At 42.3% G+C, this 17,154-nt stretch overlaps 1 protein-coding gene across 1 annotated transcript in view; it reads right to left on the bottom strand.

The window, feature by feature from the left end:
* The window catches only part of DOCK3 (dedicator of cytokinesis 3), a 454,424-nt gene that overhangs the window by 334,529 nt on the left and 102,741 nt on the right, over nt 1–17,154 (bottom strand). Inside the window, exon 6 of the mRNA XM_084829818.1 lies at nt 6,905–7,053. Within this exon, the coding sequence (XP_084685944.1) occupies nt 6,905–7,053 (149 nt within the window). The remainder of the gene's footprint in view (nt 1–6,904; nt 7,054–17,154) is intronic.

The following is a 17,154-nucleotide window of genomic DNA, read 5'->3' as shown; positions in this document are numbered from 1 at the left end:
AAAGTCTTACATAAAAATTGATTACATTAATTTTATTTACTCTAGGAGTAGACTACAAGATGCTTAATATACATGACAGCAACTCATCTTCAAAACAGATGATTTAGATGGTAATAGAAAAACAGATGAGCAGGAGATAGCATGTTCTATATACATTCGCAAACATGTTTTTAGCTTGCTGGGGGGAGGGGGGTCCAGAGAAATATAGGTGAAGATTAGAATAGCATTTTCTGTTTAACCCCACCCCCCCCACACACATAAGTTTCTCTCTTTATGAGCCTTAATATACCAACTTCTAAGGATTTTCAATAAATTTCTGTTAGCGCAATAAATCTAGGCTGATAGCCTATATATACCTCTTTACTTCTGAATTACAATCTAAGCTGCAATGTCCATGCATTCATTATTAGACGACCAAGCTGAACTTTATCAAGCTGTGGTGAAAAGATGCAATCAAAAGCATGAAACAATCCATAGTCTTCTGAATAAGCCAAGGAAGCATTTTTTTTCTAGTCCTTACACCTGATGTTACTCTGAAACTGCTTCTGCAATTCTTCAGCTCTTAATTTTACTGTAAATTCTTTCTTATAACAGAATGCTCACTGCAATATTTTCAGAAAATGCATAACTCAATAAATTATCAGCCATTCTCTCCATCTTAAAATATAATCTTGTACAAATTAAATATTTCTTTCATATTTATAATACTTTCTTATGGGGGGGGGGGTGCCTGCGTGTGTACATAGAGAGAGAGGCCCTGTTCAGACATAATGGAAAGCCATGATAGTCAAGTGTTTTGAGCTACAGTCTGCTGTGTGTAAGGCATTTTTCCTAACCATGGTGGCTACATGACCACAGTTTACGCTCACTAACCATGAGCTTCGGCTATTGGGCGGTATAGAAATTAGATAAATAAATAATAAATAAATAAACCATGCCCTGCAGCAGGGTTAGTGGTCCTAACCATGGCTTAGCGTGATTTCTGACCGGTTATCTAAGAGCTGCCATAGAACTCTGAGGCAAGAGTGGCCAAAAACAGCCCTGCTGCTCCCGCCAGCACACAAGTTCTCCATGGTTGAAATCTGCATAGCAACACATGATGCAGCAGCCAAGAGCCAGCCTCCTTGCTCTCTTTCCCCATCCATGGCATGAAATTGCAGAAGTGCACGGGGAGCAAGTTAAACCTAAAAAAAACAAGATTATGGCAACCAGCTTGATTGATAACTGGCAAATAGAGGGAGAAAACGTCGAGGCAGTGACAGACTTTGTCTTTCTATGTGCAAAGATTACTGCAGACGCTGACTGCAGCCAGGAAATCTGAAAACATTTACTTCTTGGGAGGACAGCAATGACAAATCTTGATAAAATAGTTAAGAGCAGAGACATCACACTGACAACAAAGGTCTGCATAGTTAAAGCAATGGTATTCCCCGTAGTAACCTATGGCTGCGAGAGCTGGACCATAAAGAAGGCTGAGCGAAGGAAGAGAGATGCTTTTGAACTGTGGTGCTGGAGGAAAATTCTGAGAGTGCCTTGGACTGCAAGAAGATCAAACCAGTCCACACTCCAGGAAATAAAGCCAGACTGCTCACTTGAGGGAATGATATTACAGGCAACACTGAAGTACTTTGGCCACATAATGAGAAGACAGGATACCTTGGAGAAGATGCTGATGCTAGGGAAAATGGAAGGCAAAAGGAAAAGGGGCCGACCAAGGGCAAGATGGATGGATGATATTCTGGAGGTGACGGACTTGACCTTGGGGGAGCTGGGGGTGGCGACGGCCGACAGGAAGCTCTGGCGTGGGCTGGTCCATGAGGTCACAAAGAATCGGAAGTGACTGATCGAATAAACAACAACAACAAACGGGGAGCAAAGATGCTTTCGATCCCACGCCGCTGATATCAGCACAGCAACCTTGAGCGCTTCACACTCCCAGGCAAAAGCACCTGTGTTACAGATGTTGCAGGAGTCCGAGAAGGGGGTGGAGTCCGATGGACTTCCCCTGTGCAGACTCCCGGAGCCAGTTCGCTGAGCTGCCGCTACTTACCAGATCCACTTGTCAAGTGCCCCCACAGTTTGTGAGCACCTGGCAACTGCCCGTCCCTTTAGTGAGCCACCATTTTGTGTAAAAATGGTAGCTTGGGGTTTTCCGGATATGTAATTTACGTAAATGGCCATCTGCGGCTCTGTCTCACCGAGTCCTTGATGGCCACTCACAGCCACTTGCTCCACTGAGGCCGCTGGGATGTTGGGCGGCCCAGCCAGAGGACTGTGGCATTTTGTGGGAAGGAGGGTATTTAAAGAGTGGTTAGGCTAACTACACTGCAGGCCGTGGTTCCGTGTATGCGTGGTGGAAGCATGCAGTGTAGTTAGTGGTAACTACCATGGTAGCCTAAACCACCTTCCCCTGTGTTATGTCTGAACAGGGCCGGTGTGTGCGCGTTTATTAATTTATTACAGGACATGGGATCATGCATCTCTTCTTTATGGCCTCTCCTAGAAAAAATATTCATTTCCTTTATTAATCTCTTTGTCACATTCAGTTCATTGTCTGGCAATGTTTATAACCAGTACAAATATGATTTACAGGGACAAAGAGTGTAACAAGCAGGATGAACGTGGCAGTTTTTTTAAAAAAAACTTCTTATGCATTACCCAAATAGTGATGGATGAGTCGCTGTGGTCTCAATTCAGCATTTGCTCAGTTTTAAAGGTGTCTGAAAAAGCTAACCCATTTTCTGAGTAGTTTCCTGGGCCATAATATCTGTGCATGAGTACTAATGGTCCCATACACATGCACATTATCACAGTCCCACATGGAAATTGTTGTTTGGTTTGATACCACATGTATGACTGAAGATGTGGCAAGATGTGGATGTTGCTCCTCTGTGAATGACTGCTAGCTAACTGCCTACCACAAGGATAAGACAGGGTCTCCATGTTCAACACAAGGATGGGTGCAGAGCAGAGGGCATGGATCAGACAGAAATTGAATAGACTAGGCGAATCCCCACTGGAGTAAGTGGTTGTCTGATTTGTGGAGTTTGCTGTTGGACCGTTGCCCATCTGATACCTTTAAAAAATAATAATAACAGAGCAAGCTGACCAGAAGACTTTAGAAGGCACTGCGTATGAAGGCCAATGCAGGATCCCCATTTTCTGTTGGATTGCTACCTGCCTCACCTAAGAATGAAGTATCCCAATTCTAAAGTAGTTATTTTATACCATTTTATCACATCATTCAATTCTTCAGTAGGCTATAATTATCAGCCAAATGAGGAATCTGTTGAATGTGGGTATAGTATGTGAAGCAGCCATGATTAAGAGGAACTTTCTCCACCACAATTTCCATGGTACTGATAGATGGGTGCTGTGCATTCAACTTGCATTTTTAAAAATTTAATTAACATTTATAAACTGCCCTCCATCCAGAAGGGATCCTAGGGCTGTGTAAAAATACAAATACAATATAACAACATTACAAAATGAGACACAAAAGTATTGAACTTGAACAGGTGGTTACCGACCAACTCCAGATACTCTTGGTTGAGACCGATTATTTAAATCCATTTCAGTTAGGGTTCCGGCTGGGTTTTAGCATGAAAACAGCCTCAGTCATCTTGTATGATTATCTATGTCAGGAGAGACAGGGGGAATGTGACTTGGTTGATTCTCCTTGATCTCTCAGTAGCTTTCAATACCATCAAGCATGATATCTTTCTGTGGCAATTGTGAGTTGGGAATAGGGGGTGCTACATTGCAGTGGCTTTGCTCCTACCCGGATGGTCAGCTCCAGAAGGTGGTGCTTGGGGGATATTGTTCAACCCCATTGATTTGTCAGCATGGGGTTCCATAGGGGTCAGTTTTGTCCCCCATGCTACTTAACAGCTACATGGAACCATTGACTGGGGTCAGAGTTTTTGAGTGCATTTCCATCAGAATGCTGATGGCATACAGCTCTCTTTCTCCTTTTTATCTTCATCAGGGGAGGTAGTGGATATGCTAGATTGGTGGTTGGCTGCGACAATAGACTGGATGAGGGCTAACAAACTGAAACACAATCCAGACAAGACTAAGATGACGTTAGTGCGTGGTTCTTCTGGCCAGATGGAGGGTGTTCAGCCTGTTTTGGATGAGGTTGCATTCCACCTGAAGGAACAGATTCATAGTTTGGGGGTTCTCCTGGAGTCATCCTTGTCACTTAAGGCTCAGGTGGTCTCAGTGGCACGGAGTGCCTTCTACCAGCTTCAGTTGGTGACCTAGCTACACACCTATCTGGACAGGGATAACCTGGCTTCAGTAGTCTATGCTCTGGTAACCTCCAGGTTAGCTTAGTGCAATGCACTCTGCATGGGGCTACCTTTGAAGATGGTTCAGAAACTGCAGCTTGTGTAAAATGTGGCATCCAGATTGATAGCAGGGACCAGACAGTCTGAACATATAACACTGTTTCTGGCCTGCTTGCACTGTCTACTTGTATATTTCTATGCCCAATTCAAGGTCCTGGTTTTGACCTATAATGTGCTTCTTCCAGTATGAATCTACCCATACTTTACGATCAACATCTGAGGGCCTCCCCTGAGCAAGGTTCAGAGAATGGGAACAAGGGAGAGGGTCTTTTCAGTGGTGGTCCCCAATTGCGGAATGCCCTCTCCAGTAAGGTTCATCTGGCACCAAAATTGCATTTGATGGCATATAATGGGGCTTTAAAATTTTTGGTTGTTTTATCAGATCTTGTATTTGATCCTTAATTATTTTAGCCGTTTTAAATTGTTTTAAATTTTTGTATGTTTTAATCCTTGTTCTAAGCCCCCTTGAGTCTCTGGATTGTCAGTCTGATTTGCTGTTGTTTTTAATGGAGTTACAACAGTTTCTCTTTTCTGCAGACATACTGTTAAAACTCTACCCAGAACCCTATCAGCCTATTTTCAGTCATGTCTCAAAAGGGAGATACTATTATTCATCTAGGCCTCCTTGATAATATTTGTAAGAAGCTCTAGCATTTTATACAGCACAACATCAATTTCTATATTATAGTTAACTGCCCTGGCAAACAATAGCAATGTGGTCACCGCCACATAGCAGGAGTTAAGCATTAACTACATAGCATTGCATTTGCAAACAAAATTATTTAGCATAATTATCTCATTTTATTTGTCAAGAGACTTGTTCTTTTCACTGAGAGGAATAATACTTAAATTTAACAATAACTGGAGGGGGGCTGTATCTAGACCAGCACTCTTGTCATATTTCATTACAGTTTTGTGCCTTGTTGCCTGAGTTCTTCTTTGTGTATGTTTTCCATTCATGCATACTTACTTGTCCCAGAACTGCAGGATTTATTTAATAAAAACAAGAACAACAAGAACAACAAGAACATTTGAGTTGATGCAACTGAATTCATACATCTCCTCCCCAAAACCTAGATATACTATACCAAAGTGTGTCCCTAAAATAGGGGTACACAACTTGCAGCCCTTTACTGAGACCTCTCATGGGTGTCCTCACCCAACCACCACTGTAGAATTCCACTCTGCCTGTACTCCCCACTCAGTTCTGTCAGCAATCCCGATACAGATCACTCTGTTCCCGCCACTGACAGCAATAAGGAAAGAGTGATCTGTATCAGGATTGCTGGTGTGTGTTTGTGCGGGTATATGTCCGCGCGCGTGTGCGCACATGCACACGCACACACACGTGGCCCCAACCCCCAATTGGGCACATGTGGCCCTCGGAGGTGAAAAGGTTGTACACTCCTTTCCTAAAGAGTAGGAAGGATGTGATGAGATTAAATAGTGGTTTCTAATGGATGTATAAACTTTTCCATTAGAAGATCTAGAACTGGAGTTCTGAGAAGTGAAATTCTGATATTCACAATTACCTAATTCAGAATACGAATTCTAAATCAAGCTGAAGGAAGTTTGTCCTTCACTAGTGCTGAACAGGAACAAAAAGTGGCAGGTTACTCTGCCACCTCGAGTGAAAATTAGTATCAGGACCCACCTATGCCTTGACCCCAAACCGGATGAGATCCTCTGAAGAAGACCTTTCTGCAGATGCCAATGCAGATTGGGACCATGGGGAGTTAACACCCTCAAGGGACAGCCTGAAGCCCCCATTGATACCCCACCAAAGGAGGTCTTGATATACAGATTCTCAATGCCAATTGATGGGACATCCCTGCTCCTACCACTTTAAGCACTAGTGCAAGCTCCAGATCAGGGCCCTGCTGAGTTCCAGGAAGAGACAGGACAGCTGGATCCACCATAAACCTCAGTCTTTTGTGTTCTGGTCTGAGCAGGAGCCCATGGGACTCAGATCCCAGCAGTCGGGATGCTGCAACACCCAGCTCCAGCAAGGTCTAGAGAGACAGTAGCAATATATAAACATGTGCATGTGGCCAAAGCATCCTTTCTCCCAACCACAGTTACTTCCCTTCAATGCCAGTTTCTCAGCTTCTTGTGATCATTTCTCATATTCTGGAACAGCAACACCATACAACTACTTTAATGTGTCAATGGTAAGTCAGCAACCTTTTGTAAACATACTGGCACAATCCTGAGAAAACTGAATGAGCTGGATTTCAGGGGGACATATAAGCACTTCTCCTGGTGCTGCACCTACAGTATATAAAATTATTTTGATTCAAAATCCAAGAGAACTAACACAAATGTAACAGGTTTTGCATTCATACATGAATTTACATATTTAGGATCAAGAGAAATAGATCTGACGTTTCATCAGTTTTAATTATATCATATCTTCTTCCATATGCCTATAAAGAATAGGGCAGGGGTATTAAACCTATATTCAGCTGCAAGCAAGCAAGCAAGCACATTCCAAATGTTTTCAAATTCTGTCATATAAGCATTTGTCAAAACAAAATAGTATCCATACTTACTCATTACCCCAGTCTAATCGTACAGTGAGGTGCCTCTTGACCTCTCGTACCTGGTCCTGGGTCAAATGACCAGACAGTAGCTGTCTGCGAAGATCAATCAGTTCATTCATTACATGACGCAGTTTGTAGAAGAGGTCTATTTTATGTTTCTGTAAAGGTTTTTTTTTGGGGGGGGGAAAGGGTGAGAAAAATGAAAGCTTTAGTTGCACTGTTCAAAACACTATTATATTATTTAAAAAAAAACTTTTGAGTGCATAGGTGTTGCATCAAAGTTAACCATTTCCAGAGGAGTAGTTGTATTAATCTCTTGCAGCAAATGCTACAAAAGATTGTATCCAGAGATAGATGAGTGGAACTCTGCTTTCCCACTAGCTTTACACAATGGGGAAGAGACTACTTCATCAAATGCATTCTATTGGCAGTGTGTGCATGTCTATGTTTATGTTTAGAGTGCCACAAGAATCTTAGGATTAGATTCAGAGATGTCTTGCCTGAGAGGAAAGGCACTTCTGCTTGCTCAAAGCAGACTTATTGAATTCTTCTAGTTTCCTGATCACACTGTATACCCCCGTTCTCCATCACACAACATCCCAAGGGGTCCCTCGGCCTTTGGGAGTAGCCTCTTTGTGGGCTGGAAGTCAGGAAAACCCCATTCTGCAAGCAGAGTTCCACTCATCTGTCTCTACATCCAGTCTTTTCCTATGTTTGCTACAAGAGACTAATACATCTACTCCTCTGAAAATGGTTAACTTTGGTGTAACACATATGCATATACAGGTTTAGAGGAAAACTGGGGTCAAATGGCAATGAAATGCAAATACCCTATGACAATTCTTCATGAAGTAAACTGACCATTCACAACAGCAATAGCTGACACAATCATCCTATGTTAATTAATACCTGTAGTGGGATAGGAAACCATTGTCTTTATTGGAACCTAAACAGACAGAATCACACTTCTTTTTTTAATACTTTTTATTCTATTTTTTAATTTTATAAATGAAATAAACAATACCAACAACCTAATATGAATAACTACAATTTCCCAACAATACAGTGTTCTTAGGAGGACACAGCAATAACAGAAAAGAAAAAGAAAACAGAAGAAGGAGAAGGAAGGAAAAAAATATGAAAAAATATAAAGAATTATTTAAAGGAATTAAATTTAAACTCCATTACACAGAAACTTCAAATCCCATTCTGCTTAAAAATTATACCTATACATTGGCAATATTACAATTCAATACAGCATAAATAATCGACCTAACATTTCAATATCATATCATCAGTCTTATAGCAAGGAAGCAGGCCTACAATACATTTCCAGTAACTGTATACTGGATTTCCAGTATAAACCTTCAGCTAACATATAATAATAAAGCTTAACAATTTAACCAGCCAAAAATCTTACTAACCAGTAATGATAGTAATAATAATAAAAAGGAGATTTAAAAGGATACATAATAATAATAACAACAAATCACTAATAAATTTTGTAATGTTGTATAATAATAAAGCTTAAAATCAACCTCACAACAATCACTAATATATTTTGTACTAGATATATAAATGAGTGTACACATTTCTATACACCCTCAGACAGGAAATTTAAGTACAGTATATCATATCCATTTTAAAAAGAAAGGATTTAAAGAAAAGAGAAAAAGAGAGAAAAAATAAGAGAAGAAGAAGAAAAAAGAGAGAGAGAGAGAGAGAGAGAGAGAGAGAAACATCTCTGGTCTAGCCTGAATCTTCCAGACTAAACATAGCCAGTTAGCAAAACATGTTTGTAGATTCCAGTTCATGGTGCTGGAACAGAAATCTCAAGCGATTTTCCATTCAGCCACGCCTCCGCCATTTCATGATTTAGGAACTTCTTCATTTGGCCTTCAGAAAAAATGCAAAATGTAGCAGAATATTTTAAGTGATATTGTAAGTTCATTTGTTTTGCCATATTTTTCGCCTTGGTAAATTGCCTTATTTTATCAGCAATTTCTCTGATGTAATCCAGAAATAACATAACTTTATCTTGTTTCCAAAAAAGGTTTCCAGACTCTCTTGCCAAATGCAGGATATAAGTTTTTATGGAGATTCTTGCAAATTGGCCTATAATCGTATAACCAGTCCCTTTGGCATTTGACACACAGAATGCCTGTTCGATATCGAATGAAATAAGATGGCACAGGGAGTATCTCATGCAGGAACTTATCTACAAAACTAGACAGATTTATGTCAATAGGTAAATATTTAATAACAGTGATACGTACATTTGCCCTGCGTGCTAACGTCTCCAGTTGAGAAATTCTGACCAAAAAATTGTTGAAAAAGCTTGTGACGTAGTTTCATTCCCTGCCAGCCGATCTTGCAGCTCGTTAGCCTTCGCCTCCGTTTTTTGCCAAGAAGCGTTAATTAAATCCACAGCCCCTTGCAGGGCAGTGATGGAATTTTGGATGGTATCCAGCCTCTTAGCCTGTTCCGCAAATTGCAAGGACAAAGTTTTTATCAGAGCAAGTAACTGCTGCTTCTTGGAGCCTTTGCCAAGGGAGGTGTGGTGGTGGGGTAGGCGATCCTTTTTTTCGCCTTGGTGTAATCCTCCTTCTCTTCAAACAAATCTTGCATATCCTCAAATATTATTGATATTTCTTAATCCATTCCTCAAATGTTGTTGGCGTTTCTTAATCCATAAACTACAATGGAGCATGTCAGCCCTAATTTCTCCTAATTAATTAGGAGGATCAACTTTGAGCGATGATTAAGCTCTGGCAGACTAGCCCTGGAGTACAGCCCCCTTGCTAATATGCCGAGAGAGCTGTTCTTCCAAAACTTCATCCAGAGCTACTCCAGCCTCCCCTTCTCATTCCAGGGGAGAGATAAAAAGGGTTTTCAACCTTTTAAAAAGCTGTTTGAGATAGCGTCCCGTGGAGACTTCGTGGGATGCTGCAAGGGCGACATTGGCTCTGACCAGAAGTCAGAATCACACTTCTTAAGTTCGTTGAAATTCCTTTATTGGAGAACTAACTGATATATCCGGCATTGCCTGGGATATAATTTTGTCATAGGTACTATTTGTTAGAAACACATTAAGGTAGGTTTACGCTTCTCGGAAAGGCTCCAAAAGAAAGGTGAAAAGGAAAATTGAGGAGATTTTTCGTTTATTATTTTTTTAAAAAATTCTTAAAAAGAGGACACCACACAATTTTTGCTGATTGTTACTAACTAATTCTGGAAGTTATAACTGTATGTGGGAAGAACATGGAGATTCCCGAGCAGCATGATGGGCGACATGATGGCGCTGGCGCCAACAACTATGGACCTAAAGTTAAATATTAGGAAGTAGTTTTGATATCTTTGCTTTCGGAGAAACTTGTCGAACAAGTTTCCGTTTTTTTGGAGTCATGTTGAATCCACCAGACTTGATTAAAAAAGCACAACAATTATAATGAGCAGATTGAATAAAAAACACTACTAAAAATGTAAGAGACTGAATCTGTAAGCGCTACTACAATATAATCCACACTGAATCTCATACCACTATTAAAATGTTCAACAGAGGCTTCCTTGCTGGATATTGCAGGAACAGGGGAGAGAAACTAAATGATCTCCACAGTCAGAAAAGAAACCATGAGTAAAGGAGAGGGAACAAACGGCAGCCAGCCAATCCAAGGTGAAGGAAGTCAGAGTGAATGGGAGAGAGACCAATAGAATGAAAGATGGCCAATAGGATGAGTGGTAGGTGAAATCAGAAACCTGGCCTGTACCATGATTGAGAGTGTGTCCTTGTTAGTAAGGGGAAGTATAAATAAAGTAGTAATGTAACCCAGTGACTCCTGTCATACACTCTGGCAAGTGAGAATGTGAACTAAAAGCGGCAGCAACTCTAGGGCCCAAATGGCGGGCTCAGTGGCCCCTGCAGTGTGATTAGCCCAGGGCAGCTCCCCCTAATGCCCTGTCTTACAGATGGCCCTGCAGCCAAGCCACAAACACACAAACCCAAAAATCTTAAATTCAGCTACACATAAAACTCTGCTATTTTGCCCTTCATTTTGCAATTGTCTTCTCAATTCCCCCTAGTTCACTCTTTTATGAATAAAGCCCCAAGTCTCCACTCCACTGTGTCATCCCAGCCCCTCAGACAGGCAAGCACACACCGTACCACATTTCACGTTAGTGTTAATCACACACTACTAACAGAAAAAGAAATGCAAGAAAGCCAAGTGGCTGTCTGATGAGGCTTTACAAGTAGCTGAGGAAAGAAGGGAAGCGAAAAGCAAGGGAGAAAGGGGAAGATATATCCAACTGAATGCAGAGTTCCAGAGAATAGCAAGGAGAGACAAGAAGGCCTTCTTAAACGAACAATGCAAAGAAATCGAGGAAAACAATAGAATGGGAAAGACTAGAGATCTCTTCAAGAAAATCGGAGATCTCAAGGGAACGTTTTGTGCAAAGACGGGCATGATAAAGGACAAAAAAGGCAGGAACCTAACAGAAGCAGATGAGATTAAGAAGAGGTGGAAAGAATACACAGAAGAACTATACAGGAAAGATCTGAATGTCCCTGATAGCCATGATAGTGCGGTCACTGAACTTGAGCCGGACATCCTAGACAGTGAAGTCAAGTGGGCCTTAGGAAGCATCACTAACAACAAAGCTAGTGGAGATGACAGTATTCCAGCTGAGCTATTTAAGATCCTAAAAGATGATGCTGTTAAAGTGCTGCACACAATATGCAAACAAATTTGGAACACTCAACAGTGGCCACAAGACTGGAAAAGGTCAGTTTACATTCCAATTCCAAAGAAGGGCAACGCCAAAGAGTGTTCAAAGTACCGTACAATAGCACTCATTTCACATGCCAGCAAGGTGATGCTCAAAATCCTACAAGCTAGGCTTCAGCAGTATGCGAACCGAGAACTACCGGAAGTACAAGCTGGGTTTCGAAGAGGCAGAGGAACTAGAGATCAAATCACCAACTTTCGCTGGATCATGGAGAAAGAGAATTCCAGAAAAATGTCTATTTCTGCTTCATTGACTATGCTAAAGCCTTTGATTGTGTGGATCAGAACAAACGCTGGCAAATTCTGAAAGAGATGAGGGTACCAGACCACCTTACCTGTCTCCTGAGAAACCTGTATGAGGGTCAAGAAGCAACAGTAAGAACCAGACATGGAACAACCGAGTGGTTCAAAATTGGGAAAGGAGTACGACAAGGCTGCATATTGTCACCCCGCTTATTTAACGTATATGCAGAGTACATCATGAGAAACGCTGGGTTGGATGAATCACAGGTCGGAATTAAGATTGCCGGGAGAATTATCAACAACCTCAGATACGCAGACGATACCACCCTAATGGCAGAAAGCGAAGAGGATCTCAAGAGCCTCTTGTTGAGGGTGAAAGAGGAGAGTGCAAAAGCTGGTTTGAAACTCAACATTAAAATAATGAAGATCATGGCATCTGGCCCCATCACTTCCTGGCATATGGAAGGAGAAGAAATGGAAGCAGTGACAGATTTTATTTTCTTGGGCTCCAAGATCGCCACAGACGGTGAGTGTAGCCATGAAATTAAAAGACGCTTGCTCCTTGGGAGGAAAGCTATGGCCAACCTAGACAGCATAGTAAGAAGCAGAGACATCACCTTGCCGACAAAGGTCTGTATAATCAAAGCTATGGTTTTCCCAGTAGCAATGTATGGCTGTGATAGCTGGACTATAAGGAAGGCTGAGCGCCGAAGAATTGATGCTTTCCAACTATGGTGCTGGAGAAGACTCTTACGAGTGCCCTGGACTGCAAGGAGGTCAAATCAGTCAATCCTAAAGGAAATCAACCCTGACTGCTCATTGGAAGGACAGATACTGAAGCTGAAGCTAAAATATTGTGGCCACCTAATGCGAAGAGAAAACTCCCTGGAAAAGACCCTGATGCTGGGAAAGACTGAAGGCAAAAGGAGAAAGGGACAGCAGAGGATGAGATGTCTAGATAGCATCACTGATGCGATGAATATGGACTTGAGCACGCTCCGGGAGAGAGCGCAGGACAGGAAGGCCTGGCGTGCTATGGTCCATGGGGTTACGAAGAGTCGGACACTACTGAACGACTGAACAACAACAATTTACAGATACATCTGGCATTGAATGGGGTAAAGATATTTAACATTAACTTGCTTGCTCGCTGGATATTGCAGGAAGAGGGGACAGAAACTAAATGCTCTGCACAGTCAGAAAAGAAACCATGAGTAAAGGGGAGGGAACAAATGGCAGCCAGCCAATCCAAGGTGAAGAAAATCAGAGTGAATGGAAGAGAGACCAACAGAATGAAAGATGGCCAATAGGATGACTCATAGCTGAAATCAGAAACCTGGCCTGTTCCATGATTGAGAGTGTGTACTTGTTAGTAAGGGAAAGTATAAACAAAGTAATAATGTAACCCAGTGACTCCTGTCATACACTCTGGCAAGTGAGAATGTGAAGTAAAAGGGGCAGCAACTGTAGGGCCCAAATGGCAGGCTCAGTGGGCCCCTACAGTGTGGTTACACCCAGGGCAGCTCCGCCTTATTCCCTGTGTTACAGACGGCCCTGCAGCCAGCCACTAACACACACACAATTTTTGGCTTTTATATATATATAAGAAAATGGCAACCTTCAGGTCAGTATTAGAGTGTCCTGGGAGATTGCTATGTTCTCCCACTATTTTTTGAATGTTGCAATTTCTGATGTCAGATTTGTGTCCATTTATTCTTTTGTATTGACAATGTTTGTCCCATGAAGAACACAAAAGGGCATTGTTGGCAGGTAATAGCATGTGTTATACTGAAAGAAGCACGTAAATGAGCCTCTGATGTTATAGCTGATGTTATTTCCAACAGTAGTGTTGTCTGTATAGAAATGGGGTCAAAGCTGGCATCTGGGCTTGTTGCAGGGTCTGGTCCCTCTGTCTGTGTGGCTGCTTTAGATTATGGGGCTATCTCTAAGTAAAGACAGATCTACCACACAAGGCCGCTTGAGAGGGAAGTGTCATTGTCGAGAATGGACTGTAGATCATTGATGATATGTTGGAGTGGATTTTGATGAGCAATCTAGGTGACATCAGACCCAGAAGAGAAAGTGCAGACCCAGAAGAGAAAGTAATAAAACATCACTTTACCTACAGCTCCTATCAACAATAGATGCTGACAAAATAATGCACTGCATTTTTCATTCATTTCTGAGCTTGTTCTGTGGTTGCCACATTAGGTAGCAAAAGACTAGATTCAGCAAATGCTTTCAGTGGTGAAAGGGGAGGGATGTTAATGCAGCCATTCAGATTGTCACTCATCTGGTAACATGAGGCATGTAAGACTTGCAAGTCCCACTTGTAATACAATATTTTTTAGAATTCAGCATTAAAATATGTATCATAGAACATGAAGGAATTTCTAAACCAGGGTTAGACAACTTGGTGCCTTCCAGATGTTTTGTACTACAAATATCCTCAGCCCACCAGGGACAATGGTCAATGATGATGGGAGTTGTTGTCTAAAGTATCTGGATGGCACAGAGTTGCCTCTCTTTGATCTTAAACAACTTTAATAATGTTCCCAGGAATCTAAGACTCAATGGCCTGGCAATGGAGGGTATCATGGCCTTCCTAAAATGCCTGATCATTCTGGTTCAGGCCAATATAATTATCTCTCTCTTTCTCAAGTTAAAGTCTAGCCAGTAAACAGGGAAGCAAGCCTGCAGCAAAGAGCTATTTTTTTCATTTCTGAACTTATTTTTTCTTGAAGCCAGTAATAAATTAAAACAAAGCACCGTGACAAAAATAACACACCAACCAGGTACACAGAATGACAAGGCAGATGCCTTATACTGGGAATATGAACTTTGCTCCAGTAAGGAATTCCCCTCACCCCTATGTTGACTCTGACCAATTTTGTCAATAGGATCATCGACAGGTATTGCCTTTCCCAAATCCAGAAGGCCTTATCCGTCAACTCAGGCTGAGCTTCAGGCAGTATTGCAACTGGTAGATAATGGCTCCTCTCAGATGCATGAGACAGACAATTGCTTGTTCCACCACCAGAGGTTTTACATTCCTGAAGGCCCTCTTAGAATCCAGGACTTTAACCAGCATCATGACATTCCTACTGAGGGGCACCGGAATTTTTTTTAAACTGTGAAATTATTAACTCATGCCTTTTGGTTTGAAAGGATATAAAGCTCTACATAGAGTTCTGTGCCCAAGCTGAGGTACCATGTCACAGGCCTCAGGATTTCTTGCAGATGCTGCCTACTTTCCAATGACTGTGGGCTAATATCTCACTGGATTTAATTGTTGTGCTCCTGCCTTTACATGGGCATACAGTGGTCCTGGCCACAGTAGATACATCAATCAAGTTGGCACACTTTATGCAAACACAAGGGCTGCAGTCTGCCCTCCAAACCATCCAGATATTTATCAACCAGGTGTTCCACTTACACAGGCTCCCAGACAATGTAATCTTCAACCATGGGTCTCAGTTCACTTTCCAGTTCTGGAAAGCTGCCATGAAACTCCAAGGAATTCAGGTATGTTTGTCTACAGCCTACCATCTACAAACCAATGACCAAACAGAGGGGATAAACCAAGTCTTAGAACAGTACTTCCACTGCTTCTTTAGTTATCACCAAGATGACCGGGTCCCACGCCTACCACTTGGGGAGTTTGCTTACAACAATCCACACGTCCATATTCCAGAGTCTATTCTATGCCAATTATGGGCATCACCCTCGGGGTTCATTCCGCTTTGCTTGCCTCCTCCTTGTTGGTGATCTGCTCTTACTGCTGCTGCTGGTAAGCAGCTAACACAGTTATGCAAGTTCAAAGTGGAATCAGTCTGGCTGATAGACCATGCCAAAGAAAGCCACGAATGCCAGGCAGATTGGCATCAGCCAGCAGCACCCCACTTCATAGTCAGGGAAAAGGTATGGCTGTCCACAGAGCACCACCCTTTGGCAGAGGGGAACATTGATTCCAAGGGCCTTTCCCTACCTTAACCCTAACCCCATCACTTATAAACTAGAGCTTCCCAAAGCCATAAAGCTCCATGCAATCTTCCACGTGTCTCAGCTGAAATCCTACCACTCAAGCCCCTTTCCCGAACTCACACCACAGCCTCCAGGGTCATGAAGAGTACCATGTGCAGAGGTTTGTAGACTTAAAAATAATCATTATAGACAACACTGTATCATTGATTAGGAAGACTATCACCCTGACATTTGCTCCAGGGAGCCTGCAAAGAATGTTCATGCTCCAGTGAAGGTCCACACATTCCATTGCTTCAACCCCAACAAAACAGGCTGGTATGGTTGCAGTTAACCACACCCTAGCAAGTGTATGTGTGGGTACTGTCAGGAACTGTTGACCACTGCCCCATGAGGTGAGTTTCTCAGCAAAGAACATGAACTGGCTCCACTTGAGCTGGCCTTTGGCTCCTCTGAGACAGGGAGGAGTACAAGAGGGCTTCCAGTCTCAGCAGATCTTTGCTCAAGCACTAGGTCTACCTGAACTCTGGCTTGTCTTGCATTTCTGGTCTTGCTCTTTGATCCAGTCTATTGGTTTATTCTTCAGTCCTGCCTTCTGCTTTGCCCTTTGATCCCAATTGCTCCTTGGTCCTGACTTTTGCCAAATTGCTGCTCATGTCCCAGCCCTGACACATTGTATCAGAAATACAGTGCAATGGGCATGTGGCCTGAGAACGAGCCAAGATGAATGCATAGGTTTCTTGCTCCTGCCTCCACCAGCCAAAAGGCAGTGTGGCCCACAGAAAGACGACAACCTTGGAGTGTTATTTCAACAACCCCATAGTGAATTACAAGAGGACTGATCAAAACCACTGCCACTAGTTGATTTGAAATTGACCACATTCCATGCAAAACCTATGGAAGTTGAGGATACAGTGAACATGGCTATGGAGCACAGCCTTATTAAACAGCAGCAGCTTAAGCACCTCAAGACTGTAACCCAGACTTGCCAGGATAAAGTGGAGAATTTGGAAAATCACAATCAATGCCAGAATATTTGGATCTGCAGCTTGATGGAAGGTGAGGAGGGGAATGTAACTGCTCTTTTGGTGGTTTGGAGAACTCTGTTCAAACATGCCTCTCTCAGATGTGGACATTGAGAGGGCTCATCACACCCTCAGCCTGAAGCAGGAAGCCCTAGACCAGTCCCACAACATTACAGTGAGGGTTGCCAGTTATTACAAAAAGCCCAGCTCCCCAATGCACTTCATA

The sequence above is a fragment of the Heloderma suspectum genome, chromosome 2 (assembly GCF_057233095.1).
Source record: "Heloderma suspectum isolate Gila_16-S chromosome 2, 16-S_ref, whole genome shotgun sequence".
NCBI lineage: Eukaryota > Metazoa > Chordata > Lepidosauria > Squamata > Helodermatidae > Heloderma > Heloderma suspectum.
Note: the sequence above shows the minus strand (reverse complement) of the source record. Positions and strands in the feature narration are given on the sequence as shown.